Raw genomic sequence first — 22,670 nt, forward strand, 5'->3', positions numbered from 1 at the left:
GTTTCTACAAGGAGTTAGAAGGAAAGCATAAGACCAATTCAAGCACTGCAGCTGGTGATAGGGCTATTAATTTTGTTCCTCACAAAGGTACAATTTTATGCCTTAAAGAATTGTGTGAATATTAATTTTATTTTGACTTTCTAGGTATAAAGTACTTCTGAATATCAACAAGGCTGACAATATGGCTTAGTGACTTTATACTATCCTGCTTTTATGGCTCTATTCACATCATGGCAGGAGTTAAATTCTGCATGTACCATGAGTTTGGAAAGCACAAAATCACATATAACAATGATTATGTACAAATTTTATTATATTATCATATTTTATGTTTCATTTGTTTTGTTATGGAGGGATGTTTTGTGTATGTGTTTTGTTATATTTTGGTTTTGATATAAGGTCTCTTAGTTGGAGTTTTACTGATGTAAAGAGATACCATGACCAAGGCAACTCTTATAAGGACAGGACTTATTTGGGCCTCGCTAACAGGTTCAGACCTTTTGTCCAATATCACCAAGACTGAAACATGGCAGCTTCCTGGCAGGCATGGTACAGGAGGAGCTGAGAGTTCTACATCTTCATCTGAAGACTGGTAGCAGAATACTGTTTTCCAGAGAGCTAGGATGAGGGTCTTAAGGACCTCCCCCACATTGACACACCTACTCCAACAAGGCCGCACATACTTCAACAGGGTTACACCTTGTAATCCTGCCATTCCCTGGGTGGAGCGTATAAGAATCATCACACAGAAATTCTCTCTGTATCCCTGGCTTTCATAGAACTCTGCCTCCTGAGTTCTGGGATTTTAGGCATATACTACCACAATACTTATCTTGTTTTAATGTTTTGCATTTTATCATTTGAATATGTAATTATCATGCAGATATAAATATCTCATTTCATTTTCCAACTAGGGTGCAAATGTAAACATTGGTAATTTTCCTTTAAAGTTTCCTGTTTTCATTTTTCATAATCCATAAATGAGATTTGCTAACATCCTTAACAATGTCAGCAAAACAATTTCTCCCTAGCATTTTAGGATTTAACAGTGTGTTGCTCAAATAATGTTACATTTATGTAGCACGTATCAGATTACTCTAAATGAAATAAAAAGCAACTAATTCTTTTCTTTTTTAAAATTAAATTAATTTTTTAAATTCCATATTTTATTCCCCCCCACACATCCACCATCTGACTGTTCTAATCCCATACCTACTCCCCATTTTCCTGTCTCCACGTGGATACCTCTATCCCCAAACCTACCTGACCTCCTAACTCGATGGGGCCTCCTTCAGTCTCTTGAGTGTTAGGTGCATCATCTCTGAATGAACACAAACCCTGCAGTCCTCCACTGTATGTGTGTTGGAGGGCCTCATGTCAGCTGGTCTATGCTACCTGTTTGATATTCTAGTATTTGAGAGAACTTTTGAGTCCAGATTAATTAAGAATGCTGGTCCTCCTACAGGATCACCCTTCTTTTCAGCTTCTTTCAACCCCTAATTCAAAATCAGGGACAGCTGCTTCTGTCCATTGGTTGGGTGTCATCAAGCTGTATTTAAATAAGATAGCATTATGTATCTAAAGCAAACACTTGAGAATGTGATGCACCAGAGGATTTCAGGTCCTGGATAAATATTTCTATTGGCAAAAGAGAAGAGTGGAGAGATTTAAACGTCATTACCACAAACTTTCCAAAACAGAACCTTGTTATGAAACAATTGCCTTTGTTGTAACACTATATTGTAAACAAGGACTTGCAGGAGGAGGCTTAGTGTAGCCAATTCTGACAAGAAAAACTCTGAAAGAGGGTTCAGTTATATGAGAGGCTTTATACATCTCATTTGTTTTCTTCTCTTTAATCATTTTTTAAAACTTAATTTAATTATTTTTACTTATTTACTTGACATGGTCATCACTGACCCTCTCCTGTTTACCCTCCCACAATCCTCTCTCTTTTCCAGCATTCTCCTTCTCCTTTAAGAAAGTGGGAAACATCCTGAGTATGATTCCCACCCTGGAACTTCTAGTTTCTGTGAGGCTTGGCCCTTGCTCTATCACTAAGACCAGACAAGGTAGCCAGTCCAGTAGAACATATGGACATACAGGCAATAGATTTTGGTATAATCCCTGCTCCAGGTTTCAGGACCCATAGGAAGGTAAGCTGCACATGTTCTACATATAAGTGGAAACATCTAGGTCCAGCCTATGTAAGTTCTTTGGTTGGTGGTTCAGATTCAGAGAGCCCCAAGAGTCTAAGTTAGTTGACCATGCTGGTCTTTCTGTGGAGTTCCTGAACCTTTGGAGTCTACAATCCTTCCTCTTATTCTTCCATATGAGCCCATAAGCCCCATCCACTGTTTGGCAGTGGGTATCTATACTTTTCTGAATCAGCTGCTGAGTAGAGATTCTCAGAGAACAACAAACTCCTGACGGCAAGCATAACAGAGTTTCATTAATAATGCTAGGAATTGTTTTTTTTTTTATAAAGGGGATGGGTGTCAAGTTGGGACAATTATTGGTTCACTGTTTCCTCAATACTTTCTTTGTCACCAGTCCTGCATTTCTTGTAGACAGGATAAATCTTGAGTTCAAAAATTTGTTGGTAGGTTGGTGTCTTTATCAATCCACTGGGCTTTCTTTTTTTTTATTAGGTGTTTATTTCATTTAAATTTCCAATACTATCCCAAAAGGCCCCCACTTGCTCCCCCACTCACTCCCCCACCCACCCACTCCCACTTCTTGGCCCTGGCATTCCCCTGTACTGGGGCATATAATGTTTGCACGACCAATGGGGCTCTCTTTCCACTGATGGCAGACTAGGCCATCTTCTGATACATATGCAGCTAGAGACACTATCTCCGGGGATAATGGTTAGTACATACTGCTCTTCCACCTATAGGGTTGCAGATTCCTTTAGCTCCTTGGTAACTTTCTCTAGCTCCTCCACTGGGGGCCCTGTGATCCATCCAATAGCTGACTGTGAGCATCCACTTCTGTGTTTGCTAGGCCCCGGCATAGTCTCACAAGAGACAGTTATATCTGGTTCCTTTCAGCAAAATCTTGCTAGTGTATGCAATGGTGTCAGCGTTTGGAAGCTGATTATGGGATGGATTCCTGGATATGGCAGTCTCTAGATGAACTTATTGAAGATCCAGAAATGAACCCACACACCTATGGTCACTTGATCTTTGACAAGGGTACAAAAGCCACCCAGTGGAAAAAAGACAGCATTTTCAACAAATGATGCTGGCACAACTGGCGGTTATCATGTAGAAGAATGCGAATTGATCCATTCCTATCTCCTTGCACTAAGGTCAAATCTAAGTGGATTAAGGAACTCCACATAAAACCAGGGAAACTGAAACTTCTAGAGGAGAAAGTAGGGAAAAGCCTCGAAGAGATGGATACAGGGGGAAAATTCCTGAATAGAACAGCAATGGCTTGTGCTGTAAGATCGAGAATCGATAAATGGGACCTCATAAAATTGCAAAGCTTCTTCAAAGCAAAAGACACGGTCAATAAGACAAAAAGGCCACCAACAGATTGGGAAAGGATCTTTACCTATCCTAAATCAGATAGGGGACTAATATCCAATATATATAAAGAACTCAAATAAGGTGGACTCTAGAAAATTCAATAACCCCATTAAAAAATGTGTGAGAGAGCTAAACAAAGAATTCACACCTGAGGAATACCAAATGGCTGAGAAGCACCTGAAAAAAATGTTCAACATCCTTAATCATCAGGGAAATGCAAATCAAAACAACCCTGATATTCCACCTCACACCAATCAGAATGGCTAAGATCAAAAATTCAGGTGACAGCAGATACTGACAGTGTGATTCTATCTTACAACAATCAGAATGGCTAAGATGAAAACCACTAGAGATAGCACCTGCTCTTGAGGATGCAGAGCAAGGGGAAAACTCCTCCAATCCTGGTGGGAGGGCAAACTTGTACAACCACATGGGAAATCAATTTGGCCTTTTCTCAGTTTACTCAGAGCAGTGAAGTAAGCAAACTTACGGTACCATCTCTCCAGCCCCATATTTCATATTATTAATTGATTTAACAGACAATATCTAGTTCAAAAATAATTGTTACAGCAATGAATGTAACTATCATTATATGTATGTATAAAAAAAGGATTTATAACAGTAATACTAGACTAATCCATCTTTTGATATATAATACTATGTTAATTTTCTTGATTAGTAGTAGGATCAATTCTATGGATAATGATCTATGTAGCCATATGTTTTTGACTCAACTAATAGTACTGGGAATGACTTTTATCTTGGAGACTAGGGCATAGCTCTAAATATTATGGTTACTTTCATAATATTTTTGTCACTAGTATAGCATTGAACAAAGCTTTCCACTGAAGTCAAGTGTATTAGTCAGGGTTCTCTAGAGTCACAGAACTTATGGGTAGTCTCTATATAGTAAAAGAATTTATTGATGACTTACAGTCGGCAGCCCAATTCCCAACAATGGTTCAGTCGCAGCTGTGAATGGAAGTCCAAGGATCTAGCAGTTACTCAGTCTCACACAGCAAGCAGGCGCAGGAGCAAGAGCTAGACTCCCTTCTTCCAATGTCCTTATATTGTCTCCAGCAGAAGGTGTAGCCCAGATTAAAGGTGTGTTCCACCACACCTTTAATCCCAGATGAAAGGTGTAGCCCAGATTAAATCTCCTTAAACTCGGAGATTTAATCTTCTGGAATTCATAGCCACTATGGCTCAAGATCTCCATACCAAGATCCAGATAAGGATCTCCAAGCCTCCAGATAAGGGTCACTGGTGAGCCAATTCTGGATTGTAGTTCATTCCAAATATAGTCAAGTTGACAACCAGGAATAGCCACTACATCAAGGATCACAACTAAGCAGGACTACTGGTTTTTCTCCTCTAATAGCATGAAAGGCACATGTGTGCATGATGAAAGCTAGACAGTAGTTTTGGCACTAAGAAGTTGGTGCTAACATGAGTTCTCTATACCATATGAGTCAAGTACATGGTATCTTCACTAACAAAGTCTTACCATCAAGATTGGATGGTAACTCTTAGTTTGGGTCCTATAGGTAAACACTAAAACAAAATTTAAATCTGGAAAACTGGTGCTTGCACTATCCTGCACCACTTATTGTTCAAAATTTCCTTGGGTTGCCTGGGTATTTGTGATTTCTCATAACCTTTAATACTTTTTTGTTCATTTTTAATGAATCATGAGAATGTATTGCCATTGTAGACTTTTTTGATAGGCTGCCATTTCTACAATATTATCACAACAAGAATGTAAGATCTTCAGCTCTTGGTGTTTTCTTTGACTTTTTTTTTCACTTTTTTCATAAAGCTGTACTGAGCATATCCTTGAATTCCTTAACTTTATTCCAAAATATTTAACTATTGAACACTATTGTGAATGGTATTCTTTTCATGTTTTGTTTTATTTTTGTATATAGAAGCCTGCTGATCTAGATGTGTTGATTTTATATTATTATACTTTGCTAAATGCTTTAACTGCTATACATACTTTTTGGTATAGTCTTAAGTTCTATGTCTAGGATCATATCATCTACCACTAAGGATACCTTGATTTCTACTTCTATTTACATTTCACCTACATCCACACAAGCTCTATATTTAACAGGAGTGAAGAGAGTAGACATCCTTGTCTTATGCAGGATTTTAGTAAAATTATTTGAATTTTTAATTATTTAACATTATGTTTGTTCTAGTCTTGTATATTATATTTTATGATGTTTAGATATGTATTTTGTATACCTAGATTCTCCAGGAAATTCCTATGAAGAGATATTGGATTTATTGAAAGCCTTTAAATCATCTAATGAAGTGATCACAATGCAAAAAAATGAACTGGTGTTCAAAGGGTCATATCTTCATACGTGATGTGGTCTTTGTAGAGGAAGGTATTGATTCCCCATTTGTTTCTTGATTGTGTCAATAAAGACATTGGGCAAATAAAGACTTCTGGGCAAAGGGGATAAGGTTGAATTTTCTGGTCCCAGGAGTAAGAGGAAAGGAACAAGATAAAGTGGTTACTTTTTTTGTTTTTTTGTCCAGGCTATGGGGAGTGGTACACAAATTTCATGTAAGACCTGGGGGCTACTAGAACCAGTGGTATCTTCCACCACCATCAGAATTCTGATATAGGATAGCTGGTGAATTTAGAGCAATAGATTCTGCACCAGGATTTGTGTTATCTCTCTTGTTTTAAAGTGTAAGAACAGTCTTCTGTTTTCCATCCACAGAACAAAGGTGGGAAGAAAAAGGGCACAGCATACGTGGTCATTGGCAGTTTGGCTGAGCTTGCCTCAGGGTGATGGAGAAGGATCTCAGCTCCTGGAATTCCTGGAAAAAGAATTATCTGACAGTAAGTAGAGCTGACTGAAGCAGGCAGCTGTTGGTCACATAGCCTAGCTTAGCACAGCAGAGCTCTTGAGAAAGAACAAGCTTGTTTGTAAATATACATGCTACAGGTATTTCCTGTGGCATTCAATAATTTTATTTGTTATTTATGTTTAGTGTTTCAGTAGTATATTACTAGGGAACTCCTTTTTGGTTCTTTCTAGTGAGTGGACCATATTGCACTTGCTCTGTGATATACATTTTCTTCCTTCAATTTAGGAAATGTTCTTTTGTTTCTGTGTGCCTGCCTCCTCACATTGCTCCTTTGGTGTCTTTATGTCTTGTTCCCCTCTTAAAATTTCCTGCTAAACTTTTAAAATAATATTATGAAATAAACATTTTTTATATACTCTTTTTTATCACATTTTTCCTTCCCATATATCTTCCCCCTGTACTGCACTGAAATTCAAGATTTCACCCCATACCTCTCTCTCTGAAAAATCAAACAAACAAACCCAAAAGTTAAGATAAACCAAAAAATGCAAAGTAGTTATTAAGTCTATTTTGTGTTGGCTAACTATTTCTGAGCATAAAGGCTGTCTGGAGTTTGAATGATATACCCAGTGTCTTTCTATAGAGGAGAACAAAATCCTGACTTTCAGCCTTAGATTTGAACATGTTCCTTTAGTGAGTTTGACAAGTATGTTTTCTGTGCTTTTATTTGGGTAACTTCTTTTAATACCATATATTTCATGCTTTAGTAGTGACTTATGGCTCTCTTCTTAGGTTTTATTCAATTTATCATTTTCTTTGAATTAGTGATATAATTCTACTTTGTCTTCAGTACCTGATAATATCTCTTAAACTTGATTATTTGACTGGTATTGTTTTAATATTACATGTTTTGTTAAGTTTCTTCAATTTTGTAGTTTACAGTTTTATTACATTTACATTTTCTTTAGAAATTCTAATTTTAAATTAACTAATTCAAACAAATTTTTATCCTTAATTATTTAACTTTTTTTCAAATTTTTATTAGATATTTTCTTCATTTACATTTTAAATGCTATCTTGAAAATCCCCTATATCATCTGCCCGTTCTGTTCCCCTACCCACTCACTCCCACTTCTTTTCTTAACTATTTTTATTTTCTGAGTCTACAATCAGCATTAATACCCTATTTTAATTCTTTGACCATATTTATAAGTTCTGTTTTGTATTATTTGTCTTTTTAAAGTCTATGTTATTTTCATAGTGATAAAACATCTTGCTTTTATCTTTTGTCTATGTGATTTGGTGGATTCACTAGGAGACCTGGACATGTGGAGGCAGAAGCTTAATAGTGTCTCATGGTATGGATATTTGTTCTACTTTGTTGTGTGGTTATTGGGATCTTGGCAATTCTCATGATGGTATCAGGTTTTTGAGCAACCAAATGAGCTTAATGTTCACAATCACTGTTGATATGCAATTGGAATATCAGAAGAAGGTTTAGTTCTAATTCCATTGTGCAAATTTCAGTTTCTTAGTTCAATAATGAACCCAGTGATTTTTCACATATTCTTATTGTAGATATTTAAGAGTTTGTAAAGGTATACACAGGGATGTTTGTCAGGACTCCAGGAAATGGATCACGGAAGAGGGAGTACTGTCATTATAAAACCAGATAGACAGCTTCTTAGAACATTACCTGAACTCTCCCTCTGAACTTTCCATGCAGATATGTACAGTCATTTACTTATACATACACATGCAATTTAATATACAAGTATATACATGCATAACCAACCAAACAAAATAAAAAGTAAACAATGTTATCACATTTGTGTCACTATTTACTTCAGATAAACTCTAAGTAATATATTTCCAAACTTTCTTTTTTAACATTAAAAGTCAACAGTTTATCACAGACTCTTGAAGAACTTGTCAAACTTATGTACAATGCATTTTAGCTAAGCCAGAAAATATTGTATGAAATACAGAATGCTTAATAAGCAACACTATTTTGGTACATAATAGAAGCCATATACCTATATTAGGGGGAAATATGGAGAAAAATTACCAAGGACTAGTACTACCAAATATTTTCTGGATACATGACAATGACCCCCAAGAAGAAGATATGAGGTAAGATATTGCGAAAAATAGTATTGTGAAAGTCATGGGGAGTAATAATGTCATAGAATCTCATAAAATGAAGAACAAATGACAAAATTAAAACAAACTCAACTCATACTATGTAGTAGCCCTAGAATATGAGCTAATGAGACTTTTTTGTACATTATACTTATCCAAAGAATTATCTTCATTCAATCATTTTCTTCAGAGCAATTTTCACATCCCTATTCCTCAGACTGTAGATCAGGGGGTTGAGCATGGGAACAATGATGGTGTAAAATATAGAAGACACTTTTCCTTCATCCATAGAATGGGAAGATGATGGGTTCAGATATGTAAATCCAGCAGAGATATAAAAGACAGCAACAGCTGAGATGTGGGAGCTGCAGGTACTGAAGGTTTTAGATCTTCCCTCAGTGGATTTAATGCGTATGATGCTGATAATGATGAAAGCATAAGTACTGAGGATGGTCAGGGTTGGGAAAATGGTATTAATTAGACTAAAAATTAGAATTACAAGCTCATTCACAAAAATATTAGAGCATGAGAGCTTAAGGATAGAAATAAGGTCACAGAAATAATGGTTGATCAAATCAGATTTGCAGAAATCAATCCTAAATATACATCCTACATGAGCTGATGCACAAACTATGCTTATAATGTAAACTCCTAAAACAAGAGAAAGGCACTTATGTTGAGACATGATGCTACTGTAAAGTAAGGGGCTACAGATGGCAACATAGCGATCATATGCCATTGCAGCCAGCATGTAACATTCTGAAACAGCAAAAATGACAAAGAAGCAAAGTTGAGTTATGCACTCAGGGTAGGAGATTTCATTCCTCTCCATAACAAATTTCACCAGCATTTTGGGGGTAATAACAGTAGATTGGCAGAGGTCAATGAAGGACAGACTACTGAGGAAGAAGTACATGGGGGTGTGCAGGTGTGAGCTGAGCAGGATCAGGATGATCATGCCCAGGTTCCCCAGCACTGTGAGCAGGTAGATTCCAAGGAAGAGGAGGAAGAGTGGCAGCTGTAGTTCTGGTTGGTCTGTTAAGCCAGAGAGGAAGAATTTGGTCACTGTGGAGTGATTGCCTTTTTCCATGTTCTCAGGCAGATTCTGAAAGGAAAAAATAGGAACTTTTGTTGGACACAGTTGTTTTCTTTTGGAAGCAGGTACCCCCTAAAATTCTTTATGATTACTTCTTACCGGACCATCTTCACTTTTTAGAAGTTGTCTCACTTTAATATTTTCTATATTTGATTTTCAAAGTTAATTGTACTTTCAAAAATTATTTTGTCTATTTAATGTTGAAAACTTTTGTACTGTTAATTTTTAGCTTCACCATGTGAAACCTTTGAAGCAAGTATTTCTAAATACTATCTCTAGGGTACATTATTTATTCAGAAGTACATATGAGGAAGTAAAGTAGCTGATTGGAGTGATGACTTTAAAATCTTTTTCAAAACACAAGTTTGCCTAACTCCAAAATAGTGGAGGCATAATAATCCACGGAAATTACTGACAAAATTTCTGGAATAAGTATTTTAATGTTTCAAAATTTCTTCCTTTTCTTTCAACTTCTCTGAATCAGAGGGTGTCAAAAGCATATTCCCAGGAAAAAATGTAAGAATTACAAATATATTTCCTTCTTCAGTTATATAACATATATATCTATACACACACAGACATATATATTAACTATTTTTACAAAGTAAATGTGCATAATGAATTAAGATTGATTTCACTTTATTTGTAGATGATATTATACCATACATAAGTGACTCAAAAATACTTCCACATAACTTCTAGAGGTGATAGACATTGTCAGCAATGTGAGAAAATACAAGATTAATTTACATAAATCAGTAGCCCACATATATATGAATAAATCTTTCTCAATATCCACATAATATAAACTATCTCACAGTAATATTAAGAAACAGTGAAAGATTTATATGAGGAGAAGGGTAGGGGATAATGGAGGGAGGGATTTGTATGGCTGGGTCTGGGAGAAGAAAATAGAGGCATAGGAGGGGGCAGGATCCAATTTTAAAGTGAATAATAATAAGAAAAATAATCAGGTAACTGATCCATAAAAATCAATGTTGAAGTTTACTTCCTGGCTTCCATTTATACACACACACAGGCCTGCACACACATTTACACTAGTGCACACACACATACACTTATACACACATGAACACTCTCTCTTCACAAAGAAGGTAAAAGGCAGCTCTTTAAGAAACTACTAAATGAAACAAGTCCGAAGCTATATCAATCAGCTTAACATGTGCTTTGCAATGGAAACAATTTGATTTGGGGTTGTAATTCAAAGGCAGTGAAAGTGTGGCAACTTTACCAAAATCAAACTAACCAACTAACAAATAACCCCACATAAGTGTTATCCGTAATTTGACATTGGTTTGGACATCTTACTTAAGACTGATTAAAGAAATCGTGGAAAATTAAATTCACAACAAGCTTCCATGCTAAAATCTACACATTCAAAAATGGATGACTTACTCTATATCAGAAGGGGAACTAAAATAGATATCAGAGGTGGACAGAGGAAAGGCACTCATGGGGTAAATGAAGTGGAGAGGATCATACTGGGGTGGGGATCAGATGTAGGAAGAACCCGAAAGAGAAAATGAAAATAGGTAGGATGGTAGGGTATATATGGGTGAGCAATCACAAGTACTTGCTAGAAACTTGGGATGGAGGAAAGCCCCAGAGGGTCTTTGGGGGACAAATCATGCTGAGACTCCTAGAAGTGGGGGAAATGGATCAGGAAGTGGCTGTTTTTTGTAGCCTGGCATCACTCCCTTTGAAAAGATAAGGACATCAACCCACCCTCAAAACCTTCAACCTAAAATGTGTTCTGCCTCCAAGATATAGAGGAACAAAGGTAGAGTAAAGACTGAGGATTGGCCAACCAATAATAGGGCCAAACTGAGACCAATCCCTGATTTTGTTAATAATACTCTCTTATACCTGCAGAGAAGAACATAGCATGATAGTCCTCTGTGAGGTTCTATCCAATGCAGAATCCTACAGCTAAATCTTGGATGAGCTCTAGAAATCTTAGTGGGATAGTTGGGCAAAGGATGGTGGTAGCTAAAGAGGACTGGGACCACACAGGAAGACCAAGAGTGCCAAGTAACTTCAACCCTTTAGGGTTCCCAGAGACTGAAACATCTACCACATGGATAACATGGGCTGGAGCTAGGCCCCCTGAACATATGTAGCAGATGAGCAGTTTGCTCTTTATGTGTGTCCTCGAAAAAACTGGAGAAGTGGCTGTCCCAGAATCTGTTGCTTGCCTGCCTGCCTGCCTGCCTGCCTGCCTTTGGATCCTGCTCCCTTAATGGGTACCTGTCTGACTTCAGGTGACAATGTGCCTTTTTGCTGTGAATTGATGTTAATGGTGGTGTTTGGGTGTGAGTTGAATGGGTTGGGTGTCTGGGGGATGGTACCTGTAAGAGGTATCACCTAAAAAGTAGGGACGAATCTCAGTATGTCCATATAGAGCATCCAGAAAATAGATTCTCATATGTATGGTTAACTTATGTTCAGCAAATTATTCAAAGAAAATAGCCCAAAATGTTCATTTCAATGTTAGTTTTGCAATAATTGAACAATTAAATAGAAGATAAAAATAAAAACTCAATAATTTTAGATTCATTCCAACAAATAATACAAAAATATTCTTATACATATATCATGTTTAAATGCTAATTTTGAATATACAATCTCTCTAGATATTAAAAGAAACATTTTTACTGACCTTTTTTTCATTTATTTACCAATTTCAATTTGCGATGTATTTTCAAATACAACAAACTGAATTACCTGAAATTGAAATTTTCTATGTTGAGTTAATGAAAGATAGTAAAAGAATTCAGAGCAGTTAAGGCTAGCAGGGGACTAAAGAGAGAAACAAAGAAACAAAAAATGTAATGGAAGATTCCTTGTGTTTCCTGACAGCTTACTAGTTCATTAAGTGACAACTGAAGGAAATTAAGTTTAGGTCATCATCCAGTAGAATTTTAACAGTGTTAATATACTCACAATAAGTAATGGCAATACATTTTATAACAGGACACATACTGCCATCAGGAATCTTTGGGTTCTAGACATTTGTAAATTAAATTAGTTCTGACAACCTAAGCCTAAATTTGATTAATATTTAATGTTAATAAAGAGAAAGTTCTGTGATACTTTCTTATCAAAGTATAAAAAAATTATTCACCTTGAAAAAATATTTACAAATTATATGTTCATTAAGAAATAGTATATGTAATTTTTAAATGCAATAAAAATTAATCAGGGAATTTCTTTAACTAGAGAAAACAAGACACTGATTTGAACACATTTTCATCAAAACTCTTAAGTAAATGGCAATTAGTTAAAAGAAAATCATTCAATAATACCAATCAAAAATTCAATTTAAATCATAATTGAAAATGTTTTACACTTATAACATTTTAGTTAAAATAAAAGACGAGACAACCAAATGTCACACAATATAGTTTACTTTTTTATCTGCTTATGAGAGAGAAATTATAACTTATTCTTACATAAAATAATGTCCATAAGAAAATATGTCTGTGCTTTTTTAATTAAAACTATTTTTTTTAGAAAAATAAAGCTTTTTAAGTAACTGAGTAGCTGTCATGTATTCAGTGAATATATAGTAAAGTATCACTAGGAAAAAGAAACTTATATAGAAAGAAGTTCCCAGCCAGAACCCAGGTGCATTTCTTCTCAAGACTGAGAATCAGCCTAATTGTCTATGCTTGCTAAGTTAGTTCTCTATGGCTGCGATATCCCAGGCCCTACGATTTCTGAAACAATGTCTCACCAGTTCATTCTGACCTTGAATTTACTGTGATGCTCTCACTGATGATGGCCAACCCAATCCCAGCAAGAACACTGCAACTGGAGATACTTGCTATTTTATGCAGGATCAGAATTTCTAATGTGTTGTAAAGAAAACTCAAGTCATCTTCTTTTGTACTCAGAGGAGTTCAGGGTTTGTCCACATCGGGATCTGAGATGTGGTATTTGTACTATGATGTTCATGACATGTGCATGCTGTCAAGACTTGAACACCTTTTTTAAATGGCCTTGGAGATTTTCATGATTTAGTCATTAGTTGCTCTGCGGGCCCAATTAGACTTAAGCTTATTACATTGCTCATCAAAATTAAAATAATAGAAACTTGGAAATAGAAATGAGAATATCTTTTTTTAATATTCCATCCTGTCTGATAGACTAATCTCAGACTGGAATGGTCTTGACAATGCCAACTGCCTGTCTCACATGTTAAAGCCTTTGCCTGTACCAACTCTCAAACACTTTTATGTCAATTCTACACATCTCAGGGATGCTCTACCTATGTAAAATGCACATTAATGTTTACAAAAACTAAATGAGTAGGACAGAAATATTAGGTCATTTATTTGTCCTTCAAGGAACATTCTTTAAAAAGGATATTCATATAGTTTACAAAAAGGAAAATTATAAATCCATAACATGAATATAAACTATTTCATGTAGACATGGTCTTATTTAATGATCAATATTGATTGAGCATTTGTATGGTGCTGAAGTATTTTCTTAAGTACAATGCTTATTTTCTCAAGCAATTATAAACACCTCACTTAAAAGCATAAGAAAATTAAGCATTGATGCTTAATAACTCACCCACACAATTGGAGGCTAAACTAAGCTAGATTTCGTTCCTGAACCAGGGCCTTTCATGCTACTTTCCTGGTAACTGTTATAGTTGACTGATGTTCTGATACCTGAGACACATATGAAAGTGTCCATGGTGTAAGCAATAAAGCATCCACATACTTAAATATTACACTGAATTGCAGAATATCACAGAAAAAACCCCAATAAATTAAACTGAGAAGGAATGATATTAAAAGAGCTGTAAGCTTTTGAGCCTTTTCAGAAGGCATGCATTTATATACATAAGCAGGGAGTGTCTTATATGGAATGAAACTATCCTCTGTCCATGTATCTTAACTTAGATAGCCTGCTTTCCTTACATTTTCTATGTATTTAAATATATGTAAGAACAGTTCATTGGTCTAAATATGCAATGACTAGTCACCATTAAACTAATAATGATTTTTCTTCATGGAAAAATTATAGCAAAAATAGTTTAGTAACATTTACACTCATATATATTCTGAAGAAAATATTGCATATCCTATGATGGATTCCAGGAAACAGCTGGACCAGAGTCATTTAAGATGGGTTAAATCATAACTCTGCTTTGTATATAGTCTGTAGTTACAAGAAAAAAAAACCAAATATTCAACTTACACTGGAAAACATGACTGACTATACATGAACCTTGATGCTTTACATGCATTAACACTTTCACTTGCATCATTTATTGAAAATTTTCTTCTTGACTGAAGGATTTCCTTCCTCCATACCTCTCAGATATACCCCTTCGTATCTTTCCCTCTTCTTGATCCCTGCCCACTACTTTTTCATTTCTTTTCAGAAAATGCCAGGCCTCCAATGGTATCAAACAACTTTGGCATATGAGGTTGCGGCAAAACTAGACACCTTCTTTCCTATCTTGTCTGAAGGAGGTAACCAAGTAGGAGGACAGGGCTGCAAATTCAAGCAACAAAGTCAGAGACATCCCTGCTTCCACTGTTAGGAATCACACATGAAGACCTAGCTACCCAACTGTAAAATACAGGCAGAAGCTACAGGTTAGTGCTATGCATGCTCCCTAATTGATGATTGAGACTCTGTGAACACTTATGAACCAAGGTTAGTTGTTTCTGTAGGTTTTTTTGGTGGAGTACTTTACTGCTTTTGACTCCTACATTCCTTCTTCTCCTTCCTATGCAGGATACTCTGGGCTTTGCCTAATATTTGATTCTCTCAATTGGTTTCCATCAGCTACTGAGACAAGCTCTCTGATAACAATTGTCTTAGCCACCAATCTATGATTATAGAAGATTATCATTAAGACTCATTTCACTGATTTTTGTTGCAGTTATGTTTATTCTGTCCTAGGTCTCCAGCCTCTGGACTTAGACCTCCAGGGAGTGTCATATTGAGCCCAGATTCATGGCATGGATCTCAAGATGGATGGATCAGTTACTGTTTGTCCACTTGTACAATTTATATGTCATCTATACACCAGGAAATCTATTAAGTAGGACAAATTTAAGTCAAATTTTCTGTGGCTGGGTTGGTGTCCCAAAACTTCAAGTGGAAGTCTTGTCTAGTTAGAGAAGATAGTGTGTATACACTTCATATACAGCATGCTAGGAATATTAACTAGGGTCAGCCTCATAGATTTCATGGACTTTTCATTTCCCTGATTTCTAGTTCATCCCAGACTTACCCCCATCCCTTTCAGTTGTCTCTCCTAATATTCTCTCCCTCCACCATCCCAGCAACCTGTTCCCTCCTGTTCCCATTCCTACCCCATTTCTCTCCAGACCATCCTCACATGTACCCACAAAGTGTATTCTATTTTTTATTCATAATGTGATGGTTTCTTAGATTATCTGGATCTGTGAATTGTAGCAAATTTATACTTCATGGCTAATATCCACTTATAAGTGAGTACATAGCATTTTCGTCTTTCTCTGTAAAGGTTACCTCACTTGGGATGATCTTCCCTATTTTCATCCATTTTCCTGTATATTTCACAATGTCCTTGTATTTGACAGCTGAGTAATACTCCATTGAAAAAACATACCACATTTACTTTATTCATTCATTGATCCAGGGACATCTATATTGTTTCAGGTTCCTTCCTTTCAAATGACTCTACCATTTGTCAACTGATTTAAAACTATTAAACACAGACATTATATGTGGATGTCAATCATTTTCTGAGTAAAAGCAGTGGGAAAATCCTACAACAATTAGTGAAATGTCAGTCTATTTGAAATATTAATGCTATAGGAAGCAGCCTATAGGAAATAATGACTATATTCTCATGGAATTAAAAGCAGCTCATTTAGTACATAAGGAAATTAAGCATTAATGCTTAATACCTCACCTAGCCACTTCTACTACAGTGTTTACTCTGAACCCTGCAGGAAGCACTCTTACTAACTGCATGATCTCAACAGTCCCTATATTTCATAGTCCTAATTGATCTAACAGATGATATAGTGTTCAAAAATTATTATAGTAGCAATGAATTAAATTATCATTATATGTATGTATAAGCAGGGGAATTACAGCAGTAAAGGAGACAAATCCAACTTCCCATCTCTAGCACTATATTGGTTTTTTTTTTTTTTTTTTTTTTTTTGATTAGTAGTAGGTCCAACTCTGCTGCTTATGATCTACCTATTCATGGGGTTGTGATTCGGGTAATGGTACTGTGGGACTGAAACTTAGAGCATTTCTCCCTGGAAGGTAAATCCCCTGGATGTTTCCCGAGCTTGTTTTCTCTGATCTCTAAAAATACAGTCAGAAAGAATCTCTTTGTTCTCTATAGCCAGCAAAAGCCTTTTTTTCCCTATACTTTACAACCAGAGATGTCTGCCTTCCTGTGCCAAGGACAGGGAAATAAAAATTCAGAAAAAACTCACTCCCCACTCCTGCCACCCCACACAGATGATTTCTTTTCTTTCTCCCTGCTTCTTTTCTTAAAATTTTTGATATATTTTTTCAAAAAATACTTAAAAAAGTCTTTTTTTGCACACTATACTTTCATCATATTCTTCCATTCCCATAGCTCTTTCTTTGGTACTAATCACTGAAATTCTAGTTTTTACCTTCTTCTCTCTGAAAAATTCAAAACAATAAAAAATAAAGCAAACAAAAAATACAAATCTGTGGAGTCTATTTTGTGTTGGCCAACTATTATTGAGTATAAAGTGTGTCTGGAGCTTGATTGATAAACCCATTGACTCTGTAGTCAGGAAAACTGAATTTCAGTCTTATATTGAGAAGTGTTCCTTCAATAATTTTTGCAAATACATTTTCTGTGCCTTTATTTGGGTTTTCTCATACTTCCCCACAGATTCTGTGCTTTTGTAGTGTCTGATGAACCTATTCTTGAATTTTATTAGATTTACTTTTTTCTTGACTTTACTTTTTATTCTAGTTTGTCTTCAAACCCTGCTATTCACTCTTTTATTGATTCATTTTACTAGTATGTCTATCTCCTTAATGTTTTGTTTGGTTTAATTTTGTATATTATATTTTATCCATTTACATTTTATTCAGAAATTCTATATTTTATGTTAATTAAATTACCTTCTGCATTCTTAATTATTTTATTTAGTTTCTTCACTACTTGTCCTTTCCTAGTCTATATCCCAGTATTAATATCCTACTTGAATTCATTGACCATATTTATAATTTCTATTTCATATTGTCATTTACAGTATTTATATGGATAAAGTGTCTTGTTTTTCTCTTTTGTCTGTGTGCTGTTGGTGATTTTGATATGAGATGTGGGCATCTGGATTTAGACTCTTGGTAGTATTATTTGGTATGGATATTTTTCCCACCTTGTTTGTGTTGTTGGGATCTTTCTTAATACTTGAGGTTACAGGGTTTAGAGCAGCCAGATAGTACTTAATATTGAGACATAGGATATCCAAGTGCTAATATGTCATTGGAAAATCAGAAGTAGTTCTAGTTATAGGGCCAAGACCAGCATCTCAGCACAAATTAACCCAGTGGTGTTAGCAGGTTCTTACGATGGATCTTCAGATGTTTGTGGAGGTGTACATAGAAGTTTATTTTTTCTTTGGGGCACCAGGACAAGAATGCTGGGAGGTACAGGATTTGTGTGGATATCTCTTTTAGGTTGTGGTCAATGAAGAGGTAGTACTGTTGTTAAAAAACAAGAGAGAGAGTTTCTATGGATCAATACCTGTACTTGTCCTCTGAACTCCTCTAAATATATATATATTCATCAACATATATGTGTACAATAACATTAACATACAAACATACGCATGCAAACTCAAAAGCAAAATAATAAAGTAAGTAATAAACAATATTATCAAACTTTTGTTACGATTTATTTCAGAGAAATCTAAAGGCTAACATTTATAACAACTTTTCTACTATTATAAGAAAGTTACCAGTTGTTTTACGCAGTCTTAAAGAATTTATGAAATGTATGCTTAATGTATTTAACCAAAGTAAAAATGCTGAATAAAACATAGAATGGCTGAGAAGAAAAAAAAATATGATGGCTATATATTGGATTTCATGTGCAATAGAAAAGGAGAAAATAAAAATCAAGAAAAATATCAAGGTCTAATAGCAAATATTCAGTATGTTAAGAATATGCTTGTGACCATGGAATTGAAGACACAAGGTGAGTTAATGATGAAAATAAAATTAGTAAGCCCAACTAAGGAAAATAATAGAATCTTCTAATAAAATGAAGAAAACTATATAGGATGAATAAATTTAAATATATTAATTCATACTGTGTAGTAGCCAAAATTAAGGGTTATGATACATTTTACACATTATATTTGTCAAAAAATTATCTTCTTTGTATCATTTTCTTCAAAGCAATATTGACATCCTTATTCCTCAGACTGTAGATTAGGGGGTTGATTGAGCATGGGAACAATAATGGTGTAAAATATAGAAGACACTTTTCTTCATCTATAGAATTGGAAGAAGATGGTTTCAGATACATGAATGCAGCAGAACCATAAAAGACAGCAAGAGCTGAGATGTGGGAGCTGCAGGTGCTGAAGGTTTTGGATCTACCCTCAGTGGATTTTATGCATTGGATGCTGATAATGATGAAAGCATAAGAACTGAGGATGGTCAGGGTTGGGGCAATAATATTGATTCCACTAAAAATTAGAATCATCAACTCATTAACAAAAGCATTAGAGCATGAGAGCTTAAGGATAGAAATAAGGTCACAGAAATAATGGTTAATCACATCATATCTGCAGAAATCAATCCTAAACATACACCCTACATGAGCTGATGCACAAACTATGCCTATATTGTAAACTCCTAAAACAAGAGAAAGGCACTTATGTTGGGACATGATGCTACTGTAAAGTAAGGGGCTACAGATGGCAACATAATGATCATATGCCATTGCAGCCAGCATGTAACATTCTGAAATAGCAAAAAGGAGAAAGAAGTAAAGTTGAATCATGCACTCAGGGTAGGAGATTTCATTCTTCTCCATAACAAAATTCACCAGCATTTTGGAATAATGAGAGTAGATTGGCAGAGATCAATGAAGGACAGACTGCTGAGGAAGAAATACATGGGGGTGTGTAGTCGTGAGCTGAGCAGGATCAGGATGATCATGCCCAGGTTCCCCAGCACTGTGAGCAGGTAGATTCCAAGGAAGAGGAGGAAGAGTGGCAGCTGTAGTTATGTTTGTTCTGTTAAGCCAGAGAGGAAGAATTTGGTCACTGTGGAGTGATTTCCTTTTTCCATGCTCTCTGGTCAGATTCTGAAAGGAAAAGATGGACTTCAGAGGTACACAGTTGCTCTTCTTTCAGAAGAAGGTACCAACTTAAATTCTATATGAAAACTACTTTCTGTACCATATTTACTATGTGGAAATCTCTTCACTATAATATCTTCTAAATTTGAGAGTTTTTGAAACTCAAAGTTAATATTTTTATAGAAAATACTTTATTTGTGTTCGTATTGTTAAAAACTTTTGTACAGTATTTCAATGAGCCACACCTTTGGCCTGAGTATTTCTAAATATTATTTCTAAATGTCACCATTTACTAAGAGATACAGCTCAGAAAATAAAGTAGTTGATTTGAAGTATGACTATAACAGCTTTTTCCAAAAACAATTGCACATAACACATAAATGGCAGAGAATTATCAATTAAAGGACAATTACTGGCAAACTTTCCAGAATTAGAATTTTATGTTTCAAATTTTCTTCTTACTCCTTCAACTTTTGTGAATAGAGTGTCAAAGCAGAGAAACAGAAACAGAAAGCAAAAATTAAAAAATTGTTTCCTTGCTCTGTTACATAGTAAATATTTTTATTGATTATTTCACAAAATAAGCATTCATAGTGAATCAGTATTGACTCAATGTTATTTGCAGATATTAGAGTATATATAAGAGACTCCAAAAATTCCTCTAAGCAACACCTATAGCTTAAAAAAACAGTCAGCATATTGAGACGATTCAACATTAATTTACATAAATCAGTGTCTATCCTATATAGAAATAACAAATTTACTGAGAAGTAAACCATGGAAAAAATACTTTTCATAGTAGCCCCACATAATTTGTAAAATATCCTGGGTAACATTAAACAAAAAAGTGAAAGATTTGTATTAGGAGAAATGTAGGGATAATTGAGGGAGGGATTGGTATGGTTGCAACTGTAAGCAGAGGATGGAGGGAGAAGAGGGGACAGTATCCAGATGTAAAGTGACTAGTGATTAGTGATAATCATCATCATCATAATAATAATAATAATAATAATAGAGCATCAGTAACTGGCCCATAAGAAACAATGTTCAAATTATTTCTTAGCTTCAACGGACATTTTCACACACATATACAAACAAACAAAAACATTCACACAGAGAAACCCACACACAGACACACACACACAGACACACACACACACACACACACAGACACACACATTCTTACTGCAAAAAGGTAAAAGGTAAAAGGCAGCTCCTTACAAAAGTACTAAATGAAACAAGTCTAGAAAAACAGCTATCAACTTGCAATGTGATTTGCAAAGCAAACAGTTAGATTTGAGGTTGTATTCATTCACTAAAACTGTAACATTGAACTGGGTGTTGGTGGTGCACGCCTTAATCCCAACAGTTGGGAGGCAGAGGCAGGCAGATTTCTACGTTCAAGGCCAGCCTGGTCTACAGAGTGAGTTCCAAGACAGCCAGGGCTACACAGAGAAACCCTGTCTCGAAAAAAATCAACAAAAAAAAAAAACAAAACACACACACACACAAAGTGTAACATTTAAATTGGTTTGGGCATTTTAGTCAAAATTGGCCAAAGACATCTTGGATAATTAAATTCACAACAAACTTTCACACTATAATCCACACATCCAAAACAAGGATGGCTGATCTTTCACAGAAAGGGAACTAAAATAGATATTTGGTGGACAGAAGGAGGGAACTGAGTGGGAGAGAGGATGGGGAACATATCATACTGTAGTAGGGATCTGATCAGATGTGGAAAGAGAAAATGGAACAGGTAGCAGGGATAGAGTGTGTGTTAATGGGGGTCAGTAATCACTAGTTCTTGCTAGAAACCTGGGGTGTAGGGAGGCCACAGAGATCTTTGGAAGGCAACTCATTCTGAGACTCCAAGCAATGGGGAAAATGAATCAGGAAGTGACTGCTTTGTGTAGCCTGGCAGAACTCCCACTATAGAGACAAGGACAGCAACCCACCCATAATATCTTCAACACAAAATGTGTCTTTCCTAAAAGATATATAGGAACAAAGAACAGAGACTGAGGGAATGGGGCTAAGCAATGATTGGACCAACCTGAGATCCATCCCATTGACGAGAAACAATCTCTGACATTATTAATGACAATCTCTTATAATTGCCAACAAGAACCTAGCATAACAGTTCACTGAGAGGCTATACCAGCTACAGAAAACTACTGCTAAATATAGGAAGGATCTCTGGGAGTCTTAATGGGAGATTTGGAGATAGGATTGTGGGTCCTGAAGAGAACAGGAACCCCACAGAAAGTACAAGAGTGTCAAGCAACTTTAACCCTTTAGCTTTCCCAGAGACTGAACAACCTACCAAAGAGCAAACATGGGCTGAAGCTAGGCCCCCGGTACATTTGCAGCAGATGAGCAGTTTGCTCTTCATGTAGGTCCTCCAACAACTACAGCAGTGGTTGTCCCTGAATGTGTTGCTTGTCGGCCTGCCTGTGGATCCTGCTCCCCTAAATGGGTTGCCTGTCTGACCTCAGGTGAAGGTTTGCTTTTTTTTTCCTGTGAATAAATGTGAAGGATGGTAGTTTTTTGTGTGGTTCAATGGGTTGGGATTCTGGTGTGATACCTTGGAGGGGTATCACGTATAAGGTGGGACATATCTCAAAAGGTCCAAATAGAGAATCTAGAAAAAAGACTCTCATATATATGGTAAATTTATGATCTGCAAACCATACAAAGAAAATAGCCCAGG

The 22,670-nt window shown here is 35.8% G+C and overlaps 1 protein-coding gene and 1 pseudogene across 1 annotated transcript; both read right to left on the bottom strand.

The window, feature by feature from the left end:
• Positions 1-8,676: 8,676 nt before the first annotated feature.
• On the bottom strand, positions 8,677-9,597 carry LOC110302318 (olfactory receptor 8G17-like). The gene has a single exon (XM_021173164.1). The coding sequence runs from the start codon at positions 9,595-9,597 to the stop codon at positions 8,677-8,679; it is 921 nt and encodes a 306-aa protein (XP_021028823.1).
• Positions 9,598-19,015: 9,418 nt separating this feature from the next.
• LOC110301043 (olfactory receptor 8G17-like) lies at positions 19,016-19,944 on the bottom strand (annotated as a pseudogene).
• Between the last annotated feature and the right edge of the window lie 2,726 nt (positions 19,945-22,670).

The sequence above is a fragment of the Mus caroli genome, unplaced genomic scaffold (assembly GCF_978045245.1).
Source record: "Mus caroli unplaced genomic scaffold, Mus_caroli_1 scaffold_11, whole genome shotgun sequence".
NCBI lineage: Eukaryota > Metazoa > Chordata > Mammalia > Rodentia > Muridae > Mus > Mus caroli.

Excerpts from the sequence above, each read along its gene's own strand:
- LOC110302318 (XM_021173164.1), bottom strand. The coding sequence starts at position 9,597 with ATGGAAAAAGGCAATCACTCCACAGTGACCAAATTCTTCCTCTCTGGC.